At 33.3% G+C, this 18,909-nt stretch overlaps 2 protein-coding genes across 15 annotated transcripts; one reads left to right on the top strand and one right to left on the bottom strand.

Moving 5' to 3' along the window:
* Positions 1-4,473: 4,473 nt before the first annotated feature.
* Positions 4,474-4,905, bottom strand: LOC110811340 (uncharacterized). Its single transcript, XM_022037815.2, has one exon. It carries the CDS (start codon positions 4,903-4,905, stop codon positions 4,474-4,476), a length of 432 nt encoding a protein of 143 aa, XP_021893507.2.
* Positions 4,906-6,715: 1,810 nt separating this feature from the next.
* On the top strand, positions 6,716-18,084 carry LOC110811360 (2Fe-2S ferredoxin-like superfamily protein). Of its 14 annotated transcripts, XR_015813096.1 has the most exons (8): positions 6,717-7,055; positions 7,158-7,271; positions 7,360-7,413; positions 7,513-7,575; positions 7,653-7,743; positions 7,825-7,885; positions 9,983-10,402; positions 10,615-11,357. XR_015813096.1 is itself a non-coding variant. In XM_088207006.1 (7 exons), the coding sequence occupies exons 1-7, from the start codon at positions 6,864-6,866 to the stop codon at positions 14,403-14,405; spliced, it is 738 nt and encodes a 245-aa protein (XP_088063132.1). In that variant the 5' UTR covers positions 6,716-6,863; the 3' UTR covers positions 14,406-14,512. The 14 variants fall into 14 exon arrangements, 13 of the variants coding, with proteins under 13 accessions (XP_088063132.1, XP_088063135.1, XP_088063138.1 ...); XM_088207006.1 differs by lacking the exons at positions 9,983-10,402; positions 10,615-11,357 and adding an exon at positions 14,243-14,512 and having other exon boundaries at positions 6,716-7,055; XM_088207009.1 differs by lacking the exons at positions 9,983-10,402; positions 10,615-11,357 and adding an exon at positions 11,455-11,874.
* Positions 18,085-18,909: the final 825 nt, after the last annotated feature.

Here is an 18,909-nt window from a genome sequence, read left to right as displayed (position 1 = left end):
ATTAATAGATATGTGTAATTAATTAAGATTGCTAATGAAGCCCGAATCTGATGTATTTTTCGGTCAGATGTTATTTGATTTATTTTATAGTTTTGAATACAGTATGGTACTTGATGTGTTTATTCTATGGTTTCGTATGCATGAATCACGGTTTTATTTATTATAGTTTGAATTATTGTGAACCCAATATTGTGTTGTCTTGTTCGGTGTCCATTACTGGTTTACGTGTTTATGTTTGATTGGATAATTGAGATTAAGAAAAATGAAAAAAGGTATGTGAATTGATAAATGGATAATGCCGACAGCCTAACTAGATATTCTGGGAAATGGTGGACGGACCGGGTCCATAGGAAACCCTACTGGGAATGCGATCTCTCATATCGAACGGGATATGGAGACTTTATGCGTTTTGGCGCTCATACCGGACGGGGTATGGGGATGGCTCGTTTCACCTTCATATCGGACGGGGTATTGAGGTTTATGGTTTTGGCGCTCATATCGAATAGGGTATGGGGACGGCCCTGGAATTAAGTTATTAATGTAAATGGTTCATGTGTAGCGGGGACCCTCTATGGATCCCCATGGATATTAGTAGGCTGATAAAAGATGAAATTTATTTGCCTGATGATTGAAATACAAAAGCATGATATATGTTATGTTACAGAGTGTGCGTGATCTTATGATGGTTATGATGTAACTGTTTTCATAAATTGTTTTCATGAATCTCACCGAGGTAAGTGAACAGTAAAGGATTTTATTATTGATAAATGAGTTTGTTATAAATTATGCTCCATTGGTCGTTTTTGTTTTCTACCAATCTTTACTTCTGTGACAGTGAAATAGTGTGATGTCTTTACTGGCCTAGTATAGCTCATTCCTTACTTAACCATTTTATATCAGGAGGACTTGATTCCCGAGTCCGTTCTGCAGGAAGACAGCGAATAGAAGCCTAAGAGTTTATTAGTTTTCCTTATAGTATTCATTCATAGTATTTATTTTAGTTAGTTTATTCTTTCATACGTTTAATTCGTTTTGGTTATTGTGTAATTGATGTTAATCATAATCTATTTTATTTCGCTTCTGCACTTAGAATAAATTTATATATTCCTTTTAATTTTCGGGACCGTTACAGTTTATATTCCTTACACAATAAGTTAAAATACCAAATAGTGTTATGAAAATTTACCATTTTGAAGGAAATACAAAAAATTAAAAAAATAAACGGAAAATAAATAAAATTGGCATCCTATTCGTAACATTCTTGTGGATCGGACTTTGAATTCTGGTTCTCTTATTCTGAAATGGTTAAATAAGGAATGAATTATACTACTCAGTAAGAATATCACGCTACTCACTGACACAGAAATAAAGATTGGTAGGAAAATTAACACAACTAATTGAACTCTTAATTAAACAAATTCATCTAATCATAAACAAGATCTTTTACCACCTACTTACCGTAGTGAGATTTACAAAACAACTTATAGAGACAATAATATAACACAGATAATGATTTTATATGTAATCGATTTGAACAATAATTTTATCCTTTATCAGCCTACTGGTATCCATAGAGGTTCATATGAATGTCTCCACAACGCGTGAACCCTTTCATTTAATATTTTCAATTAAGGGGTCATCCTCATACCCCGTCCGAACAAACCTCGATATCCCATCCGATATGAGGCAACGTTCACGGTAGAATTTTCTATGAACCCGATCCATCCACCATCTCCCAGTATATCCAGTAAGGCTGTCGTTTCATTCATTTACTTAATTACACAATTTTTTATTTTTCTTTAATCTCTATTTTTTTTCATTTCAACCGTAAACATATAAAACAAATAATACATGCATTCAAAGCTATAAAATCGATCAATAAGATATTATCATGCATTCAAACCGTAAAAATAATCAACAAAAACAACAGTAGATAATTTTCAATTCTGGCTCCATTAGTAATCTGTAATTAATTATGGATATTTTCTAAATTGTACAAAACACCGTATTATTGTTAATTTGACTTCAATTCTATAACAGAGGATAAGGTGAGAGATTCTTACTCAACTTGATGCCCGAAAAGCTAAACTTATTGATTGTGCCTACTGGCGGCCTCCGGGTTCTCTGAATTTTTCTTTGGGGATTAAAACGTACAATAATTATCTATAAATAATAGAGAATAAAGTGAGAGATTCTTACTCAAATTGATGTCCGAAAAGTTAAACTTATTGATTGCGCCTACTAGCGGCCCCCGGGTTTCCTGAATTTTTCTTCGGGGATTAAAATGCTCAACAATTATCTACAGATATCCCAAAAACCCCAAAATCAGTGCCAGGACCTCTTTTTGGCCAATTCTAAAATTCCGACATGGCGGCTCCATTGTGTTCCGGCGGTAGTCCGCCTCGGGTTAGCTATTTTCAACCAGTTTTTCTTCAATTCCTATAATAAAATACAGTAAGGGGTCTCAGTTGGCCCAAAAAAATCGAAACTCACCAGCAGCGGGGCTCTCCGGTGTGACAGCTCCGCCATCTCACTTTACAATTGGGTATTTTGCTTCAGTCAACCTGTAGAGAAGGAAACGGTGATTACAACGGTGAAAAAATTTTGCAGAACGGGAATCAGAAAGGGCTTCATTGGAGGCAATTTTTGTAATTTTTCGCAGTGGCGCCGCTGGGTTTTGCCTGCGATTTTTGGCCAATCTGTCGGTCCTTTTGCTCTGATTTGGCCATGGGATTATTTAAAATTGAATTCCAAGTAAAGAGAAATTTTTTTACCTTTTTTGGCAGTCAGAAGTGGCTCCGGCACAGCGGTGGGTGGCGTCGGCATCCTTCCCACTGACTGTGTCTTCTTCTCCGGGGGGTGGGGGGGGGGGGGAGGTCTAGCAGTTAGGGTTAGGATTTGGTGTAAAATGGGTTATTTATATTCGTCTCTATTTAATCTGAGCTGTCCATCGTGTTTGATCTTGATCGTCCGATTGTGATTAAATAAGGAGTGAATCTGAACCATTCATCATGATCTAATCTGGACCATCCGATCGCGTTTAAATAAGAAATAGATCTGGACCGTTGATTGTGTTTAAATCTGACTGTCCAATCGCGTTTGGGGAGGGAATGCATCTGGGCTGTTCGATCGCGGGTACGCGGATCTCCCGCGTGGCCTCCCGTGTGGTACCGCATCAGCGTCCATTGCCACGCAGCGTGTTCTGGTTCGTCGAAACTGCTGACCTTTAAATTATATTTTGACCCCCCAGTTTCTGATTTTTCTTTCAAAAATATCTTCAAAATCCAAAATTTCACCTATTTTTTTTAAAATTATTTTCAATTTCATCCTCCATCAAATTTACTTCATTTTTACATTAAATTAAAATTAAAAAATTAAAAAATTATATTTACAAACTAATTTAAATTATACAAAAATTAATTTGGGTATTACAATAGATCCTAAGACCATTATGATGTGCATGTCTTTGCTCTAACTCGTTCCACAATTGATAGTTTCTGTTGGCATAAAAGGTTTTATACTTAAAGTTTACATATAATCATTTCATATCCACACAATAACAATATTGTTAACACTATAATCAGTGCTCCATGAATGGATTGCTTGGATCTTATGGTTCCTTCAAACTCATGTTGATAAAACATAGTTTATTTTTAATTCTTATAATGTATTTCATAAATTTCACGCAAATATATAGTTATTGAAGTCTAACAATTGTGTCACAAGTAAAATTTTTAAGTTCTCATTAATATGATGTAACTGTTCGGATAAGAGGAATTGAAGATAATTATAATCAGACAAATCTAAATTTTAGATCGAATTTTTGTAAGAAGTTTTAGTTTTTATTATCCGCTCTAATAGCATATAAAATTTTGCTAAAGAAAGATAGAAGTAATGAATTGAAAATGTGCGAATAATTGGTGAAGAATGAAGTAATGAGACGGATGATTTGAAATGACGAAACCATAGTCAGCTGCCTCTAGGTCCTCTTATTCATCTTTGAAACAGGAAAAAGAATATATTGTTTCAAAATAGAATATACATACATATATGTCCGGACCAACACATGATACACACACATACGTATCCTTTTAGGGTTAAATGATACTGTTTTATATTTATATATATATATATATATATATTGTTTGTTATACATACATGTATACATATAGCATACATACACAGGCGCGGATCCCTTCCCGGGTTCCGTTACCCGCTTCTCATTCCTCCGAGCTCTGCAATCCAACTCCCTTTGACATAATCCACACGATGAACAATTTTTATTTATTATCTACATAATATACACCTTCATAATTATTGAAGATGATAAGAAAGGGCAACCGCATATGCTTTCCCCAAATCCTCCATCTCAGGCGAATTGCGGATGCTCGAAAATGGCTATGGACAGCTTCATCGCCCACGCTCTCAATATACAACAGAAAAGTGAAAAAAGATTTAAGAAATACTAAAAACCTAAAAAACACGAACAGTCTCCTTGGATACATGAACCGCCGTCGTATCGCGGACAAAATTGGGCTTCGCAGATCTCAGCGGCGAACTCGGCAACCTCGACGCGAAGCTTGGATGAAACTCGGCGTCATCGAAATGATCGTCCTCGAAGTTGAGAGCGTAACTGAACGGATCGTAGCTGAAATCGGCGGAATGATGCTTCCTTCCGCTTTTCGCGCCGATCCTTGCAATGAGACCTAGACATTTTTCCTTAACCTCCAGCTCATGCGCCGTGGATTTCAGCCAAGTGTACGGAGACCTGTGCGAAGTCCTCATTCTCTCCGTCTCGACGACCGCAACATCTGTGGAGTTGGAACAGAAGCCGCCGCATATCGTCGATCTGAATCGACGCCTGGATCTGGGAGAAGAAGAGGAAGAGATGGAATCGCTGTACATTTTCTCGAGAAACAAACAGAAAGAGAAATGTGAATTTAGTGATTTGATTAAAAGGTGAGTGAATTTGAGTGTGGAATTAAGGGATACACACACACACACACATATATATAAATAAATTATACAGGAAACCGAAATGGATAAGGTGTAAAGCTTTGGGCGTTTCAGAGCGAGAGCTTCCTGATAAAAACCGTGGGGTGTGCGCGGATTTAGTGGTGGGGCCCAGACTGGATCCGCGTTGCGAACAAACTACCATTCAACTACTTTTAAATATGCTGTTCATTAATAAAAATAAATATATTATTTTTTTGAGAAATAGGATAAAAATATTTATAATATTTTATTTCAAAATTTTAAACAATTACAATATAATATATAAATGGATTTAAATAGATTTGTTATTGATAATTTGTTATAAAAAAATGTTAAAATATTAAATTATAAAATAAATATGTTATTGTTATTGCATATGTTGAACCACTCCTTTTCCAACTTGAGCTTTTTTACTCAGTTTAAGTTAGAGGTTTGGTATAGGAGGGTTTGTTTAAATGGAGAAAGGAAAGATAAATTTATAGGTATAATTTTTTTTTATAAATAATTATTGACATTTACTTTTATATATATATATATATTATTTAATAATTATATAAGTAACAATTATGTAGTTAAATGGATTAATCAAACAACTCTTAATTTTGAGGATTAGATTTTTGCATTGTATTTGGATGAGAAAGAGATGGTAGAAAATGTGGTTAATAATCAAACAAAATGTTGGACCAAGTCAATTAGGAAGAAATAAATACACCACCTAAATTAGATAGGTGTGAATTTGAAATATTCTTTTCAAATCTACTAGTCTCATTCTAGTTTTCTTTTTCTTTTTTTTTTTTCTGAAAAAAAGTCAAGAGGAGAACCTTATAAAAATATATGTGGGGAGAGACTCACATACATGAAAATTCGAAAATAAACTAGTCTCCTTAGTATAGTAGGCGACTTGGTTATATGATTTTTTTGAACTACACCACTTTTATGTCTGGTTAGAGTTCAAAATTAATTTTGTAATCTCAATTAAAAATTCATATTATGAACAGTTATCTTCTTCTATCATCAACACTCTATGCATTTTTAATGCATTAACTTCAATGACACATGCCCTAGAACTACGGGAGAGTAGATAATTTAGGGTATTTCGACAGTGTAGGAGTTATATAAGATAAGGAGACTTGCAACTTTAAAATTTTACGTATAAGACAACTAGTAAATTTTTTTATGAGAATTTGATGGTCGCATCGAAATCAGTTGTGCCATTTGTGTTGAAAATGATGTTGTCCACATTACACTTCAAAAAACTATATTATAGTGCCAACTACCTATTATCAGTGTCTAATTGTGTATTTTGAGTGCCACTTCATTCTCGAATATATTGGGCACACTTTTGTTCTAATAAATATAAATGAGTTAAAAAATATATAATTTGTTCGAGTTTAGTTAAATTATACAAAAAAAAAAATTAAATTGTGAATTAAAAAAAAACTATTAATTTTTTAATTGAATAGATTGTATTATGCTATTAAGCAACTTATGATACTTTATTTTGAATATTTTTCTTTAATTTCCGCCTATTAATTGTTTTCATATATATGTTCTAAATAATAATTTGAAGTACACAATAATTAATAAGTAAACACTATTATATTTATTATTTTGTGTAGTTAATTTTTTGTAAATCATTAGATCATGTGAAATCTAATTTAAATTTAAATTTTTAATTTTCATATATTATAGTAAATATATATGGGTCATCCGCGAGAGAATTCGGGAAGCGAGGTTGATGGCCACAGAAACCACGAACACTGAGATTACCATCCTACCCTCGTTAGGAGTCGTTGCAGAGCAATCGAACTGTTGAAAATGAAAAAAAAAAAAAACTAGAAGAAGAAGAAAACAAGAAGAACGAGAAGATGGCTGCTCTAAACTTGAAATTGAGCAGAACATCATCTCAGCCCCTTGAATCCTGGTTCAAGCCTCGAAAGCATCAGGTCTCCACAAAACTGCTTCTCAGGAGAGCCGTGAAATGCAGAGCCAATTCATCGGAGCCATCTGAAGAAGCAACCACCACGGCCACTCCCGAAATCGAGCTGGAGTTCATCGGAGTACGTTTTATTCTCTGATTGCATGTTATCTTATGTTTTTTCTTGCTCGAACCTGAATCAATTTTTGTGTAAAATAAAAACAAAATTCGGCGATTGTGGCAGCCGAAGCCGGAAAGTGATGGATCGTATAGAGTGGAGAGAGCGAAGGCCGTGAGTGGAGAGAAGCTACTGAGGAACATAATGTTGGATAATAAAATCGAACTCTATGCCACCTATGTAATTTCTTCCTTTCGTTTCCTCGAACAAGATGGATTTAGCTTACTTCTTCTCTGATTTCATTAATTTTATCCAAAACCATGGTTAGGGCAAAGTAATGAACTGTGGAGGAGGAGGGAGCTGTGGAACTTGCATTGTGGAAGTAAATACTTCTCTTCACTTGTTGTGGTTCTTATCCTGTATACACGTGTACATATTTATATGTACGTATGTGAATTTAGAATATAAACTTGCTGTGCAGATTCTTGAAGGCAAAGATGTTTTAAATGAAAGAACAAATACAGAGGCACGGTATCTTAAAAAGGTAAGAAGATGAGGTAGAATATATATGAAATTTTATATAGAAGTTTTATGAAGAGAGTAAATAACAATATAACATAGTCAAAACTGGGTAATTCAATGTGCATAGAAACCAGAATCCTGGAGGCTTGCTTGCCAAACTATAGTCGGAAACAAACACAACTCTGGCAAGGTACATTTCTTCTTTCAATATTCCAACTCTGCAGGCAATATTCAATGAATTAGTAAGTAATTGTAAATATGCACTTTGTAGGTTGTGGTTCAGAGGATTCCCCAGTGGAAGAAGAAATGACTATACACCTGCCATCATATATGTATGTAATATTCCCAACCAACTATATGATATTCATTCAGTGTTATTATATTACCTTCAATTTTTATACATAACACTCCTCTCAACTCTCAAACATTTTAGAATTGTATGTGAAATTGAATTGGATGAGAATACTTTGTTGTATTTCACCTCATCTGTGCACCCTTACAGTCGATTAAACATTGGTAAATTCACCCTACAAAAAGATTATTTCACTTAAAACCATGAAGTTCACCTCTAAATTGCACTTCAATTTTTTCCCCTCACCAAGAAGTGCTTGTTGGTGGGAAGTCAATTAGCAAAAAAAGAAGTTAAGACGCTCAGTGCTCGAAGTGTACAGTTGCCAGTGATTTTTTTTTTTCTAATTATTATTATTATTATTGTTGGTAAACTCACAAATGATTCTCATCAGTTTTACTATTTTCTCTAAAGTAGGGCGAGTCATACCATGTAAGTGTATATCTATTGCGCAAAACAACGCTTATGGGTGTTAATCCTAATTTACATAGTAATTAAGGTGCAAAAAATATATATTTTAGAAGGGAAATATTTTGCATGCTGCAATTTATAGTTTTATAGTTGTTACATGCAAATTTACCTTTCCATCGATGTATTTAATTATTAATGATCATTAACTTTGACTATCATTTGTCATCACATTTACCCATATTTTGTTATTATCTTTGACTATTACTTGTTATCATCTTTAATTGTTATTTTTTTTATTGCATATGCTAAACATGATTGTTAATTGTTATTTGTTATTTGTCAAATATTGTTTGATACTTGATAATGACAATCAACATTTAATAAATGGTCATCGCTATTCCTAAATAATCATTAGCAGATTTAGTCATTGAATTTTACTAAATGTAGGACTAGAAGCCTCTATGAGAATCCTTAAATGAATTGTCTCCTTGAAATTGACTAGCATTAAAAAACCCAACAAAACCCCATTCAAAATTTGACCAGCTAGATATTTTCTGTAAGTGCAACCTTTATTTGATTGACACAGTCTTAAGTTATCTTGATTGTCTGTCACTCACAGATTCTGTAACTTGACTACGGGTGATAATTTCACCCGAATTTTACAAGGATCTACCTAGGAATTTTTGCTGGGGACAAGATCAATGCGGTTATTTGATCCCAAATTATAGGGGTTGTGACTAATTCCCCATCTAGTTTAAATCAGCAACAAGGAGTGGTCTCATTTAAGTCTGAGGATGAGGACATAGAAAATGGGTTCTCATCCTAAGTTCTACTATGCCTCATTATGTTCCGATGAAAATAAATAAATATATTCTTGATATTGTAATATATAATATTCATATTGTTTAAATAATTTGAATACTTATGTTTTCATTTGTATTCAACATATTTGATCTTTTTTTTTTTTGGAATGATAAGTTTTATTGTAATTAAAACTCAAAATTGATTTATACTAAAAGTAGTAAAATAAAAATAAAAGACCATGTGGGTACTTTTACGAGTTAGAAATGAGAATGATAATCTAGTCCTAACAAAGAGTGGGAACAGTACTTATTAAAGCTTTGAAACCCATCCTGATGTCATTGTTATATCTATCAACCTATATAGAGAGGTATAGGACCTCTTGGGTCATATGCCTGTTAAACACTAAAAAAATTCTAAGATGGACAACCAATCTACTTTTGTAATGGAAAAGCACACTGACCCATAACCGACCATCGAACACTCATTCAATGTTGATAAATCAACCTTTATAAAATTATGACAAATGTGAAGGCCATTTGGAATATTTTTATTTTATTTAAAACTTTTACTAATAAAACTCTCATTCACATTTTGGAAGACCAATTGTAACATCTGGGTTCAAAAATTTGGTATGGGATAATTTTTTTCAATTTATAAAAAATATATATAAATAATTAAATTGTTATTTTAATTTGATTTTGTAGAATTTTTTGAGAAAAATAGAATTAGATATGAAATTAAAAATAATTCTAAAAAAAATATGTGAAATTGTGAATAAGATAAATATTTTCAAAAAAAAATTGAAAACAGAAGGTAAAATCGTAAAGAGGGAAAATTTGACCACGTGGGACGGTTTCGTCAGCAGCCACGACGAGTCAGAACCCGCTGCATGGTAGACACGCTGACATCAGCTCCACACGGGTGATCCGCGTGCCTGGACGATCCAATGACCTAAATTGCATCTCGCGTGCACGAACGGTTCATATGCATTCTCTCTTCAGATGCGATCGGACGGATGAGATTGATCGCGATAGACGGCCTATATTCACTCATGCAATATGCATAAACAGGCAACAATCGGACGACTCTCCTCGCTCCACGTCAACGTGAATGAACGACCAGGATTAGAGAGAAAATAGGTATTTAAACCTCTCTTCAGTCGGTCCTAAAACCCTAACCGACACTCAACAGAAAAAGAAGAAGAAGGAGGGCGGCCGGAGGGAAGATCAGCTACTGAAGGGACGCTGTTGCCGCCGCATCGGAGCCATCGCCGATGCCGAGAAAGGTAAAAAAAATTTCTTCCCTCTTGGAATTCAATGTCAAATCTCTCTATGCTTATATCAGAATCAAAAGGCTAACGGACGAGCCGAAAATCACGAGCGAAGCTCAACAGAGCCGCCGCGATCAAAATTCAAAACCCTCTCGGATGACCCTCTTCTTGTTATCCGTTTCGTGTGATTTTTTTACCATTATATTTTCCGTCTTTTTCTGGTGTAGGTTAGTCGAAGAAAAACCTCCATCGTGAAGGAGGAACGGTGGAATCGCTACACCAAGAGACCTTTCACTGGTAAGGTTTCGATTTTTTTGCCATTTTCGGTCAACCAAGGCTTCCTAACTTGGTTTTTTACATATTTACATGTAAAGCCGACCAAAATCGGCATAAATCGCAAAAAGGTCAAATCAAGGTGAACCACCGTCATGGACAATAGAGTCGGTGCGAGAGCGGCAATGCTGTGCCAGAACCCTAAAATTGGTCGGAAAAATTTTAAAACGTTTATTTTAGCATTTTGAGATATTTTTAAATATGTGACGAGTATTTTAATTTTCGTATAAAAAATTTAAGAAACCCGGGAACCGTGAGGAGGTGCAGTGAAAAGTATGTTGTTTCGGATACCGATCTGAGGTAAGAATCCCTCACTCTTTTTCCTATTTATGGTAAATTGAAGCCTAATAATCAATAACACGGTGTTTTATGAAAATTAAAACATCCAAAAATTAATTACAGGTCACTAGTGGAGACGGAACCGGTCAGTGCGTATTTGTCCTAGTTTATTGTTTATTTTTTCCTATACTGCCTAATGTGTTTACTGTTATATTGTGTGTTTTGAATTACTAGTTTTAGATTGCTTTCCTGATTATTTAGTTTACTTAACTGTATTGCCCTCATCTGTTGTTTTGTTCCTAATAAATGTTCTAATAATGATTTCTTGATTTATGTATCGTTTATTTGCATAACTTAATGTTGATTTGTGAATATGAGGTGTTAGTATATAATTGAGACTGGTTGATGACGTGGAATATATGTATAAAAGGTTTATCGGATACTTTGGGGAATAGTGTACAGACCCGGTGCATAGAAAAAATCCTACCGTGGGCATTACCTTAGCCGAACAGGAATGAGAAGTCCCATTCCAGAATGGGTTGTGAGGTATAATTCTTCCTTATACCGGACGGGGTATTGAGGCGGTGGTATGTTTTGGCGCCCATTACCGAACGAGGTATGGGGACGGTCGATTACTTAATAACTTGGATATTGGATTCACGCGTAGGGGGGACCCCTATGAACCCCTAGAGGCACTGGTAAATAAGTAAAAAATATAAGTTGCTATTTTGTTCATTTGGATGTAAAATCACAATAGTTTTTGAATTATTATCTTCATAGGTCGATTTTGGAAATTTATAAGGATAAGTTTGGAATAAACGATTTGATGTTGAATGAATTTATCTAAATTAATAACTCCATTAGTTGTTTTATAATTTTTGCCAACATTCAGTTTTCAGTATCAGTGATTAGTGTGATATTCTTAATGAGGTAATGTAGTTTATTCTCCTATTTAACCATTTCAAATCAATAAGACGAAAATCTAGATCCTGAATAGTAGGAGGGTTGCGAGTAAAGGTTACCTCACGAACTCCATCAAAGTTTTCAGTAGAGGTTAACCCCATAGGATTTTAGTTTCATTTCTGTTTTCGTTATTTTAACTTCTTTAAAAAAGACATTCCGCAACTTTATTGGGCATCGAATCTACTGTGTAAGTAATATAAATCCTAAATTATTATCTGCTTCCACTATTAGAATATATATTTTTTTCCTTAAGGGTTCGGACCTTTACACCGATCAAGTTAGAGCTCAACTTAACTTTATAGTAGAATCTTTCTATATATTATATATTCTTAACCTTAATTTTCTTGAGAAGACTCAATTTAAGGCAAGTCAAGTATTTAGTTATGATTTTTATTTGCCTTAGGAGCTTATCATTATGATTTTTATTATCCCGTATTCTAAGGCTTAGAGTCCTACACTTTCGTGGACTGTTGAAAGTGTGGTTATAAATTACCTTAAAATGCATAATGATGACTATATCCACAATATAAAAGTTGATTTATAAAATAATTTAGTGAAAGTAGCCTTAAAATTTTCTTAATTTATAGTTTTTACTCTTATTAACTAGGTATCTTAAAGATAAAAGAATTATCAATTGTTAATTTAGTCAAAGTAATTCCTCCACTTTATTTAACTATATTTACCTTTTCGAGAGCTAATTTGTTTATAAATTTATTTATAACATAACCAACTATCATATCTTATATTGGATTTGCACATAATGAGAAACTCAAATAAGTGCAAGGAAGAACCTCTTTTGAGATAAGCGGATTCGAACCACTGACATCCTCGACAGGATAAACCACTGCCTATCATGTCTCCCGATTGATTCTACCATAAAAGCTAACGATAGACAATAACTCCCTTTCCCTCCCCCTCTTCTCCGCCATCCCCTTCCTAACATAATTTATAACTTTCATCGTACTGTGCTATCCAAAAAGTAAATATTTTCAAATTTTCAAAATGTGCCGGGTTGGAATTTCATCATAACGAAAGATTCTTTTGGTTCCGGAGGATCTAGCTATAGGAGACCAAGAATGGAGATCTTTTCCTCCTTTTTTATCTGACTCTTTCAAATGCTTGTTTTAAGAATGAATGATTGTTCTTTTATATTAAAGTATGAAAGTATAAAAGTCGACGTATGGATAACATTCCATCATGCCAAATTGACAGTTTTAAGTAAGTTAATTTTCAATTTAGAGGCTATCTTAAAAGGTTCCAAATCTTTGACATTTGATATGTTTTATAAGATTGGATGAAAAAAATTTATAAGCATGCAAAATATTCAGATATTTGGGATACAAAAAATCCCTTGATATGAAAAGATAAACCTTTAGAAAAATCTTTCTTAATGCCAATGGTTGGCACAAGAAAAAGAACATTCAGTATCATGTGAAAAAGAGAAGAGCAAATAGGATCTCTTTATTTCAATCCCCTGTTTAGTTAAAAAGGTTGAGTATCTATTTTAACCGCAAGTGCTAAAATAGACACGTAGGAGATACGAAGGCAGATCAATGTCTTTACCCAAACATGATTTTGGCGTTAATTATAGCATAAACTACCACCTTAGCAATCAAATATTCATTTTCCACCCAATACAAAAATTGATTTTTGGAGATTATATTATAATATAGTATAATTCTTCATTAATTTGATAAGAGTGTAATAAAAATATTATGGATACAGGTAGCTACCGTGGAGACGGTGTAAAATTAAATACAGTTTTTATCTTTGCCTTTGCTAAAGTAAGACATGAAAATGCATTAATCTCCTTTTAGTATTAGTAGCTTGCCATCTTTTTGAAGAATTTCTTGATGACTTAAAAAAAAAGAATCACTCTTAATAATCTGCCAAAGTTCTTGCTTAAAGTGATTTTAATATAACATTTGTAGTTGCCTTCTAATCGGTAAGTTAATTCCTAGTTTTATTCCCTTACTAATAATTCAACTCCTTTATCCAATTACAAATGCAGCTACTCGAAGACTTTTTTAATTTTTGATGGATAACAAAATTTATGTCACCTTTATAAAAGAGTCACCACTTTGATTCTTCTAGATAATTTTAAAAAATAAATCATTTAGCTAGTAATTAAAGAACTTTTAAGGGTTAGGTTATAAGTTTTTGACCAATAAAAATAAGGGGTTTAGCTCATTATCCCACTTACACCCAAATTCAAATTTCTTCCAATCAAACATATGCTTCAAAATTAACATATAATATTTTTATCTTCGGCCAAAATAGGAGCCTACATGCTTACAAGAATGAAAATTCCTCTCTCATGGATGTCGCCTACTGTGTGTTCCACCAATCAATTAATGCCAAACAGAATTCAAACTTTGGAGGTAAATTATTTGTTTTAGATAATTGTATTTTCTTTTTTTTTTTTTTTCTGAGTAAATATTGATTGTTAGGTCTAATTTTGACAAACATGACATTGAACATGGCCCTCCACCTTCTTCATGTGAAATTCATGAAATTAAATAAAGATTGGGATCATGGTTTAAGAATTTCTGTAATGGGACCACAGGAGCCTCTTTAAAAATTGTGAAATGCAAAAGATAGTTGGAACTTTTTTTTAGCTCATTATACCTTTTTGGTTAAGAGGATAGCATGCACAAAATTAGTTGTGGATACTTGGTAGGGTTTTTTGCTCTTTTATTTCAAAGCTCCAAACTTTGCACCTGACCCCCCCTTCAATTCAAATTCTCTTATTATTTTTTGTCTTTGAATATACATATATATATATATATATGTACCGTGTGGGTCATTTGCTGCACCTTAATTAATTTTTGTTCTTAATTCAATTAGAAACAAAGGTCGTCTCTGTTAACACCGAGGACTAATTGAAAATTGTATAATCACTATATGAGGGAAGAAATCTCATGATTGACGGGTTTCTCATCCAGAGTTTTTTACTTTGCTTTTCTGTTTTCAAGTTCTCATACTCAATAATTTTAATTGAGTTTATGATAATTTTTCTCATGAATTCCTTAGTTTTAGCATGAATAATCCGCACCGATACGAGTATATGTAGTTTATATTTAACTAAATCGAGAACATATTTGATTTTATTATATGAAAATTGACCTGAAAATATCATCATATCTGAAAAAACTTTTAATTTTTTTTTTTTTTTCACTGTAGGACTTGTTCATTTATGATTGATTATATTTGTTGAAAGCAGACACTGGAATATAGTGTATAGCCCTATTATAACTACAGATTCAAACAGAACAAAAGAATTCCATTTGGGTCCACTTCACTTTTCAAAATCTCTAGAGCCCACTATGTACTAGCGGGAAAGTAAAATTTTAAAAGACTTCACCAATCATTTTCAAAAATTAAAGAACTGCTCTTTCTTAAATATATTTTTTAAAAAAAAAAAATACCAAAAAAAGTGTTGGATTGGCACAAAGTCTCCCTTAGTACTTTCAAGAATTATAAGTTTTTGGTCGTATGCCACAAGACATGGACATATTGAGTTGTAAACTTTCAAGACAATCATTAATTATAAGTTTTCACATCAATGGAGTTCATTTGTAAGTTTATTTCTATTATGCTAATTGAGAAAACTTAACACATTATATCGACTAATACCCAAAAACTTAATTCAATTTCAGTTTCTAAAGAAGAAGAATTGAAATTGACCAATTCAAAGTAATGACTTAAAAGGATATGAATATTGATCTACTAATCATATATATGGAGTATGTGAAAAATTAGTGGTTAATCTTGTAACATCCATTCCTAAATAAATAAATAAAAAATATGAAAAATAAATAAAAATTGAAATTTGGATTTAAATAAAAGAGTTTTAAGAATTTTAGGTAGTTTATTTAAATTGAGGGAATTAAATGAAAACAAATAAAAAAAAAGGTAAAAACATATATAAATGGAAGTGAAAGTGGAAGGGGGCAAAAAGAAATCAAGGAATTGATGGTTTTGGTCGAACCGTCTGAAAAGATCAAATGACTGAGATTTAGTGGAGAACGAACGACCCAGATCGAACTAGCGAGATCCAACGGTTGGGGATGACAGGTATAAAAAGAAAAAGTTTAGGATTTTTCTTCATTTGGGTGAGTAGCCAAAAAAGAGAGATGAGGAGAGAAAGAGGTGAGCCGATCGGGTGAAAGGGAAGAGAGGAGGTTGTCACACGGGGGAAGCCGAGAGGAAGAAAGAATGAGAGGAAAGGAAGAGGGAGGCTGGAGAATGAGAATAGGAAGGAGAAAAAAAGAGTGGTCGAGCAGAAGAGGAAATGGAGAGCCGAGAATGACCATCGCAAGGGAAGAAAAGGGCAGAATAGAGAGGTGGAGGCAAGAGAGTGACGGGAGCCAAGTCGAAAGGAAAAAAGAGGAAGAGAAAACGACCTGAGGCGTCGTGCAACGGTGGAGACTGACGCGAGCAAGGTAAGAAGGGTTTGTTTTTTGCCTTTTCTCTCCCTATTTTCCTTTCAATCTCTTTGTATTTTACACTAACCAATTTTTTAGGCATGAAAATCATCATTCCAATCGCAAGCAAGCAAGAGAGCCACAGGGTGGCTAAGAAAAAATCATCGAGAGCTAAACCGAGACCGAATTGCCCCACGCAAAAAAGGTAAAGCTTTTTTTTTTGTATTTTTGGTGTTGTTGAGCAACGGGGGAGCAGTGGTTGGTGTCGGACTGGTCGTGCGAGCTCGGTTGGGTCACCCACCTGTGCGAGAACCGAGGAGCCTTCCTCGGGAGTGGGAAATCGGCCCATCAGTGGAAGCCGAGGGGCCTTCCTCGGGAATAAAGACCAGATTCACCCATTCAAGAATCCAATTCACCGTTCGAGAATTTGAAAAGTCTTTCTCGGGTACGAAAATTTGAATCACTAAAAGGGAAACCGAAAGATCTTTCTCAGGTACAAATCCTGATATTTTCGGGTATTTCGTCGGGTTGTCATTGAAACTTGTAATTTCGGTTAATTAGTTTTTATTTAGCATTTAAATTATATTAATTAATTTGTGTTGTGCGTGTACATAGAATTAGGACGTTCAGGCAGATCTGGGAAGATTGTTATGTAGGAGTGTAAGTATTTCTGACTTTGAACCTATATTAAAATTTTTAAAATTTTACATGTATTTTTATTAATTTCATATATTTTAAATTTTGAACGAATACTAACTCGATTTTCGATGAAGAACATAACATGAATGTATAACCAGTGAACCTAAGCTATTGAAAATTATGAGAAGACGAAACCAGAAAACAAACCCAAAAACTAATGAATATTTGGACTGTGACGATAAATGAATTTAAAATTTAGAAAAATTCATAATTAAGTAAAAAATCGAAAAAAATAAAATAATATGAAGAAATAAAAAAAAAAAGGAAAAACAATAATTATGGTTGTGAAACGGTCAGTTAACTAAAATTTTAGATGAAGTAGAATGAGAATAAAATAAATAAGAAATCAAAAGCGAGATTATGCAAATAATTAAAGTACAGACCCTGAATACCTTTTTCATTTAGTCTAAATTGAGAAGGAGAGTGTGTGTGTGGGGCTGAAGTTCAGCAGGTATGATGAACCTGCACATGGATAGAGTTTAAAATCTAATTCAAATGTAGATAAGTGTTTGTGAGTGTAGGTCACCTAACAAACATATCTGTTGTGACTATTGTGAGATTTGTTTGTGTATGTTATCTATGCAATAGGAGGATCCATTTCACCTCTTCTCGAGAACGACATAAACGACATCACACGATGAAATCTTAAAAATGATATTTTGAATGTATATGTGATCTTTCATATGTATACAGTTATGTTTTGAGGTTGTGATTGATATTTGAGTGTATTTATGGTCTTTCGAGAGTATGTTGATATACATTAGAGAATTGTATTGGATATTCGAGAAAATTTAAAAATTCGATCAGAAACATATGAAATGGTAAAAATAATAAATGATTTTTGCATTGAAACATCCATATTACATTTGTCTCATATTGTGTGTTTTGTATTAAATCTTATCTAGATTGAAAGAACATAAATACTTATTGAGTTGGTGAAACTCATTAAATTTTACCTTGATATTTTTCAGATGAGAAAGAAGAGTCAGAACTGCTGCTAGACGAGTAAGACCTGTAAAAAGGTTACTGTTTATGTATGTGTTGTGCATATTCAATAAATTTTTATTTTGTTTAATTAAACTCTAAATTTTGACATCATATTCTGTATATATAATTATTTTATATATTACATGAGATGTTAGGTTGTATGATAAATTTTGATATGTGTATATGTATATTTTATGGGCCTGTTGTATAAAAATAGTACGAGCAAGAATTGCGTCTCATACTGTGTGTGGAGACGCATCGTGTGTAGGGTGTTACAAATCTCTTAAAGGAATGTACATATCCTTACAAAGCACAACAAATGTGTCTATTATAAAACAAGATATAATCTCATATTTTTCATGTATGTTAATTGATGGTTTAATTTAACATTCCATTAGCATGAAGGCATAGTTTATGATGATTTACTAAGGTATATGGTGTAGCTGCAATCATTAAATCCGCAATATATATATATATATATATATATGAGGTGAGCTACAAGAGAGCTAATATTTGAGCTCTTATTACCACATAGTAAGGGAGTTATGAAATAAATTTAATTAGATGCCTTAGTTGGACATGAATGATGAACTATTTACATGTGGTATGTAGAGAGTGGAATGAGATGATTGTATTTATAGGAATGAAGCAAATCCTTGCTCCAAGTTTAATCAAAATGATTAAGGTGGTTCAAGCCTCGGTATACCATGTGAAAATAATTATATCTATAAGAATTATATGTGTTACTTTGAATAGTGACTCACACTATGCTTTTGTGATTTTTGTAATTGAGAATGTTGTTACAAAGGATTTAGTTCGTTTGATAGATAATGT

The sequence above is a fragment of the Carica papaya genome, chromosome 7, assembly GCF_054855325.1.
Source record: "Carica papaya isolate Zhongbai chromosome 7, ASM5485532v1, whole genome shotgun sequence".
NCBI lineage: Eukaryota > Viridiplantae > Streptophyta > Magnoliopsida > Brassicales > Caricaceae > Carica > Carica papaya.
Note: the sequence above shows the minus strand (reverse complement) of the source record. Positions and strands in the feature narration are given on the sequence as shown.

Excerpts from the sequence above, each read along its gene's own strand:
- LOC110811340 (XM_022037815.2), bottom strand. The coding sequence starts at position 4,905 with ATGTACAGCGATTCCATCTCTTCCTCTTCTTCTCCCAGATCCAGGCGT.
- LOC110811360 (XM_088207006.1), top strand. The coding sequence starts at position 6,864 with ATGGCTGCTCTAAACTTGAAATTGAGCAGAACATCATCTCAGCCCCTT. Across the intron at positions 7,576-7,652 it reads AGGCACGGTATCTTAAAAAG|TCAAAACTGGGTAATTCAAT; the intron begins GTAAGAAGATGA and ends AATATAACATAG. Across the intron at positions 7,744-7,824 it reads ACAAACACAACTCTGGCAAG|GTTGTGGTTCAGAGGATTCC; the intron begins GTACATTTCTTC and ends TGCACTTTGTAG.